We start from the raw sequence: 7,798 nt of genomic DNA on the forward strand, positions 1-7,798 counted from the left end.
GGGTGGCAGCTGCAGCTCTTAGCATCGGTTTCAACATATATTTAGGCACACAAACGAACACTTACTTGGTCAAAAAGAACTTGCAAAGTATACTCATGGATAGGGAAACAAAATTTTGAAGTAGTCTTCACAAAACAATCAACACTTTCCCAAAACATGTTACTCCCATAACTCATAAAAGACGGTCTTATGGCTTTCAAGACACAAAATTTCATCAAAAATCAGAAAAATTGGGATATTAATCCCTCAAAATAGCTTTACAAAAAGGGAATCATCATAAAGACTTGAGGTGAATTTCAGTTTGGGGCACTTTTAAGACGGAGTTTTAAGACAAAATTTTGGGTGAACTTAGTCAAAATCAACACCAATATCATACTAACAACATACTTTACTCAATTTTCCTTTTTCATACCCAAAAAGGCAAGCAAACACTCAATTGTAACCCAAACCCTAGGAATTTCGGTCCATATATAAACCCACATTGGTTCAATTTTTCAACTTCTAGCATCAATAATCAAAAAAATAAAGCAATTCTACCAAAATACAACAACTATAAACAAAAATTCATAAGTATAAATCGAATTTTTCAGAAAACTAAAACTTTTATATGTTTCTAATTAATTAAAAAACAAAGAAAAAGAGTAGCATTCTTACCTTGAATGATTTGCAAATGGGTAGAATGAACTAGCAAGGAGAAAACAAGGGAATTAAGCACAAACTCCAACAAGATTTTTGAGAGAAAAGAGGATTTGAGAGAATTAGGGTTTGTAGTGAGACGAAATAAGAAGAAGAATGAGTTTCGGAAAGCATAAGAGTGCCGATATAACACAGGTACTGTAGCACTTACTTGAACGAGTAACTCGGGTACTCGATCAAGTGGCCTCTACTCGATCGAGTTTCCGCTGGCAGTCCCAATGTTTATGATCTAATAACCCCACAACTTGATCGCGTAAGGTCTACTCGGTCGTGTAAGCACTCGTACTTGGTCAAATAACGTTAGGAACGAGGTCAAAAGTTACGAGTTCGGTTAACGGTTCCTACAAAACAACAACTCGTGTCGATTCCAAAGTATATTTGGAACTCGTCACTGATTATTTCATCAAATTACGATACATTAATACTAACTCAAATGCAACTCAATTACCTCATCCGAACTTTGCACATATTACCTCATCCTATATCGAACAGTGTACAAAACAATTCAATTACGACTGGCTCACTCTCACATGAACATACATACAATCAACACATTATTCTACGTTTACTTACGCATATGCAAATTCAATCGTTCAACATATGATTACACTACATCAAGCACTCCATTCGGCAATTAGCTATCACTTACTACTCAAGTTTGTTCAAGTTTTATACATATCACAACAATTCGACAACAATATATCTCACATAACTATGCCTATTCACAAGAGTACGCAAGAACATTCATCCATTGCATTCCACAACATTACTTGTCAATGAACACTAACTAAAACGCATATAAAGATTCACAACTCATTATCACCATCACATTATCAAATTCTCGTATGCAACTCTTAGCACATTCATCATCTCTATTATATCCACACACACACACACACACACACACTTTCAACGATTCACAACCGTTCACGATTCATCTTACTATTTGCACGCACTAGACATCACTATAGACTCCATCACAGCTATATCTAATCTATATATCATACACAACTATGCACACAATTCCCGACTCAATATCCCCATACTCGGTGGCTGGCTTAAGCATATTGGGGGCATGATTTTGAAATGAGGGCGCCTTCTCACCCAAAATCAAGCATCTGCCGGAGCTCCCAACATACATACACCAGGTTTATTTTATTAGACTCACTACGTTCATTAGGCTCATTAGTTACAGGTTCCAAAATCGTCGCTCTGATACCACTTTGTAACACCCCTACCTATCAAGGAGCCTTAACAAGACCTTCCCTAGCAGATAAGGACGTTACCATCCCGGTTGCCCGAGGATAGTAATAATCAAATGTCGATAAAAGAACAATTATATTAAATTACAAGTGATTAAACAAAATAAAAGATACAACTCGTGACAACAATCAACTATGTGAAACTATCTCTGCCATGACTCGTGGTAGACTCGTCCCTCCAAGCACCCAGCTATGATCCAGACATCAACCTGCTAAGACCGACTGCTCACCATAGTGGATCACGGAAGACACAACACAAGAAGACAACACAACAACACCACACAAGGTCAGTAACTGAAGGAACATACAAAAGCAGACGCAACAAGACACGGCAACATACGTACACCACCTCCTCCAATCACCCACATACCTCTGACTGCCCGAAGGTACAGTCCTACCAGATTATCAATCGCAACCGGTAATCCACGCCGCCAGTGGGGGACCGCAGCCATTCCCACCTAAGGCCCGTTCATCTAATCCGAGCGATAACCCATGTTCCTTAATGTGCACATCCCCTTCTGTGGCGGGTTCCACAGAGGGTGAATCAAGAGCGTGAAGTCAACCCCGCAAGTGACTCCACTCAGCCGAGGGCGCACCTCGCGAACCAGAGACAAACAAACAACAACGACCAACTACATCCAATTCACAACACCAAACAGAATCAAGTACTACAACCGACACACTAGACAACCAACAGTACTGAGTAGGAGAACCTACCTTTAGCAACCCGCAGCGATTCCGCACACGACCATAAGACAACAAGCAATCACCATAACCACCTATAACAATCAACCATCTATTACTACTACCATAATCACAAACGAAACCAAGGGAGACGATGATGATGATGATGATGATGATGATGATGATGATGATGATGATGATGATGATGACATACCTATATATAGCATTCCGGCGACAAGACCGCTACCCGACTCAAGCTTCCTATTCCCAAAGTGTATCCCCTCCCAAATGCTCCAAAAAGGTGAATCAAGGTGAAGGAGAAAGGATATGACGGCATCTAGGTTTAGGAGAAAAGGTAACGAAATGATTTGGGTTTCACGATATGACGATTTATATCTCCCCGCTGAACTCCCGTTACTCAATCGAGTAAGCAACTTACTAGATCGAGTGGCCTCTACTCGATCGAGTGACTAAGCTACTCGATTGAGTGACTAAGCTACTCGATCGAGTAGCCTCCGCTAGATCGAGTTACCAGGACTCAAAAGGTTATAACGTCACAAGGTTAGCTCCTAAGGTTTCTGAAGGTCTGGATAGGTGTCTAAGGTCGGTCAACGGGTCTCTAAAAGGACGGGTATTACAAATTAGATCTTACATCACTTAATTGTATTTTAATGTCATATCATGTAATGATATAAAATTATAGTGTTATATTTAACAGTAAAGTAAATTCAGACAAAAATAACTTAATTTAAAGTGTCTTTTGATAGTAGTAAACTTTCGTTTTCTACCTCTTACTAAGATTATATTTAGTACTCCGTACATTATAACAATAAACTGCAAGTATAGTTAATTTATGCAATTAATTTAATAAAACAGTTTCTTTATAAAACAAATCTAAAACATACTTGCTATAGCACTAGTTCAGAAATATACAAAATAACTCTTCCTCGATATTCAAAGTTTATCGGTTATTTAGCCATTGGGCTAAAATACAAACCGGGTCTCCGAAATACCGTTCGACCAAGTATGAGTTCAAGGTTTTGTACCCCATAAAATAGGGTTTGAACTTATATCTTTTTATCGCTATAAGTAAGTAGACCTGAGATTCTCTATTTGATTCATTAGTTTTCAATTGAAAGCCATGCCATTAGTAAAAAGTTAATTTCTAAACTTTACAAAGTAAATCTTATGCATTATTTTACATGTATAATTTTTATTTCAAGCTAATGAAGTGTAAAATCGAATTTCTCAGTTAAAAGAAGAATAATTGTGTAGGTCATGGAAAGTACTTTTTATCTAAGTTATTGTTTATACAATACATATCTATATTAGATTTTAGACATATTATGATCGCTTGAAACTTTTTCTCATATTGAATGTTGTTAGTTGATGCTCGCGATCTATATTACTCTTTCCGTCCTAATCAATTGTTATTCTTTGGTTTGAAGAGAAAGTCAATTATTAGATGATAAGTGAATCAAATTAAGTGTGAAGGATCAAATTGCTCATCAAATGCATTCCTAAAATAGAAAGGACAACATTTGATAAGACACTCCAAAATTAAATAGGACATAAGGATAACACCGACTTTTGTGTCTAGTAGGTAGATACTAGATAGACGACTAGAGGCGGCCCGACACGGAATTAACGGGTTTAGGTTGAGCCTTAATGACCCATTTATGTAAGTGGGTCAACACAAACACGACACGATATTTAATTGAGTCGGGTTTGGGTTGAGCCCTCTAAACACGAACCCGACACAAATAACCTATTTACTAAATTAATCCTAATTTTTCATGATTTTTCATCGCATAAATATACTTACACTTTCCAAATATAGACAAAATACGAAAACACGACACGAACCCGACACGAAATTAACGGGTTAGGGTTGAGGTTTGATGACTCATTTATGTAAGTGGGTCGACACGAACACGACACAAAATTTAATTGGGTCGAGTTTGGGTTGAAGGGTTCGTGGCCCATTTACATGTGACACGAACACGAACTCGACACGACCCAATCTGTTTGCCAGGTCTATAGACGACACTTGCATTTTTTTTCTTAAACAAAAAGAAATTTATTTATTTATTCAATATATAGAGAATTACATTTTTACACACATCCCATACAATTGCTTGCTCTAGTAGTGAGCAAAATTTGACCCTTCGTATTTAAAGAAGGATAGTAACTTTACACCACCTAAAACTTGGAACCTCCATAGTCCATACTCACATACAAATATATAATAATCCCATAATTCATTTCATTCCATTCCCTTGTTTAAAATATTTGAGAAGACAAACATTTTAAACAGACGTATGAAAATGTAATGAATGGAAGGAGTATTACATCAATACAGCCAAATAAGAGAATTATTAATAAGGTTTTTGGCCAACAATGTTGCCACGAGGATCATAGCTACAAATGACGAAAACCCCGGCATTATTGTTACATTGAACTCGAGCACAACCAACACGAACAGAATTGGCCCATACCACCTGAGTATAGTGTCCACAAACCTTTCCGGGAGCACAAGTGTTGCTGTTATAGTCATAGTCAGCCTTCTCATTGACCCACAGTTGTACAGAGCCCGTACCCGTCAAGAATGTGCCGCCCCCCCACGCTATGTTCTCGCCGTATGGGCCACCGGAATGCACTAGGGCGCAGTCACCAATCCTTTTGTTTGCGTAATTTTGTGCATACGCAGCTAATGTGTTATCCCATGCTATGTTTCTGACACCTGAAATCGAACATTCATAATGACCCATATTATTTTGTATGAATGATACAGTATTCTTTATTGTACATGGTCTATGGGGTGAATTAGAACACACAATAATTATTGCATGAGACAGTCCATTGTGTAAAAAAACTTATCAGCAATAAATGAAAACTATGTTTTATATATAAAAATGGAGCGGCTTCCAGCATGAGACCGTCTTATTCTATAAGAAAACACAACCTTTCAAAGTCTTAACAGAATTCACGTACATAATATTGACCTACAAGAAATGTGTGCATTAAAAATTACAATAAATACATACCGACGGCAGCCCTAGCAGAGTTGTGGGCATTAACATAGTCCTGAGGTGAATTTTGTGCATGGCAAATTTGCAGCAAAGCTAAAGTTGTTATCATGAAGCATGCCAACGTTGTTAAGTTTTTGAGAATCTCCATTTTTTTTTTTTTTTTGATGTTATGAAAATAGTTAAGAGGTGATTAACAAGTGATGGAGAATTAATGAAGAGATAGGGTTCCTTTTATAGGAGGAAGTCGGTTGAAATTTCATTATTAGGAGTACATCGAAAAATTTGTAAAATCATGAAAATTGGGAATAGTCAATAATATATATATTTCATACGATGCAGATCAAAGGTAACACTTATTATAAACGGATTATCCAAACTAAAGGTAATATTTTATATTCGGCAAACAACATTATCAAGTTGTTCGTATACCCATTCCATATTTATACAAGATGACATTACATGGTCCGCCTATCAACCCTTTAATTAAACCTACAACTACATGACCCACTTATTTTTCCCTGTTTACGTCTCCTTTTTCCACATTTTTTTTAAGGAATATTCTAATGGGTACCCTTCAATTTTTCGAGTTTCTACATGGTACTCCTACATTTTTTAAAACATACATGTTACCCCTAATTGTTGTCATTATCACTAAGTGTACCCCTAAACTTTATTTTCTGTCAATTAAACTCAGTTTTATGCGTTAAGTGCTTACTTGGACGCATAACCAAGCTTGTCATTTATCATCCCATGACATAAGGACTCTATTAGGCTCAATATCCATCTTTGAACGTGATAATTTGGCAAGGAATCAATAAACTTTCCGTCAAAATTTTTTTAGCCCATATATATCAATAAATATTAGGATCGAGATTATGTTTTCCCCTATATTTTCCTTTGATGCGGGTCGGAGGGAGTATAATTAAAATGTATAACCTGGGGCAGAGCACGAATCGGATGTTCGATCCAAATTATTCGTTCGGATCGGATATTCTTATTAGAAATTCCTTAAGTCAGATATCCGTATTCTAATCAAACGTTTCGGATATCCAAAAATAATCGGATCGAATGCGGATATCCATCGAATATCCATATTTTGTAATTTACCTGATATAGCAAGTTAAATTTAACCGGGTTTATTTTGAGAACAGTGTATCCAAAGTTGGGTTTATTTCTGGTTAAAAAGTATTTCGGCTTATTTTGAGAAAAGGTGCAATAGTTTGGATTATTCCTATCAATTAATTCTTTAAACTTTTGTTAATTTGTTGTATTAGATAAAAGGGTATTTTTCTTAAAATTATACTTAAAATAGCGCTAGAAGTTCAAAAAAATACATAAGAAATGGAATGATTTAAAAATAATAATCTAACAATGCAACGTTGGAAATCATACAATCCCAACATAAGGATTACAATCTAAATACACTCACTAAATAAAAACTAGTAATAACGACAAGAAAAATAAAATAGTAATAATAGAAAAATATAGTTTCGGATCGGACCGGATATCCAAATGTTTTAATTTAATATCCATATCCGATCCAGAAACCAATGATTTATGATCGTATATCCGATCCAAACTTATTCGGATTAGATGTACAAAAGTTCGAATTGAATTCAGATTGAATATCGGATCAGTTCGGATAATCATATTTTTTGCTTAGCCCTAATAACCAGGCAGTAATTATTGCATATTGTATACCGTGTAGTATATGACTATCTTTTGAAAGTTAATAACTAAGTAAGTAGTTATTGCATAAGATTGTCTCGAATTGTGAGACGGTCCCATTTTGTAAAGGAAAATCCATTTATTAGAAATAAATAAACAATTTTTTTACCAAAGTGAACCGTCTCACGGTGTGAGACTGTTTTTTACTATAATTTGCGATAACTTATTTACGGGTAATAACAAAAGAGTAATTTGTGATAAATCAGGCAAACTAGCCTCAGCTGCACCTAAGTGGAGGAGGGAGAGTCCGCTTCATAAACCCAAGGAGGTTTCAATCTAAAACCAATTGGGAATATAGGGAGTAGGGCTGACAATGATATGAGTCGGCTCGCTGAGCCCTTGGAATCGGCTCGGTCAAAGCTCGGCTTGTGCTTGGTCAAAACGAGCTCGAACTCG

At 36.3% G+C, this 7,798-nt stretch overlaps 1 protein-coding gene across 1 annotated transcript; it reads right to left on the minus strand.

The window, feature by feature from the left end:
• Positions 1–4,697: 4,697 nt before the first annotated feature.
• On the minus strand, positions 4,698–5,881 carry LOC141611403 (pathogenesis-related protein PRB1-3-like). The gene is made up of 2 exons (XM_074429930.1): positions 5,690–5,881; positions 4,698–5,385 (listed from the first exon to the last, which is right to left on the minus strand). Exons 1-2 carry the CDS (start codon positions 5,820–5,822, stop codon positions 5,021–5,023), a joined length of 498 nt encoding a protein of 165 aa, XP_074286031.1. The 5' UTR covers positions 5,823–5,881; the 3' UTR covers positions 4,698–5,020.
• Between the last annotated feature and the right edge of the window lie 1,917 nt (positions 5,882–7,798).

This window comes from Silene latifolia, chromosome 11 (assembly GCF_048544455.1).
Source record: "Silene latifolia isolate original U9 population chromosome 11, ASM4854445v1, whole genome shotgun sequence".
NCBI lineage: Eukaryota > Viridiplantae > Streptophyta > Magnoliopsida > Caryophyllales > Caryophyllaceae > Silene > Silene latifolia.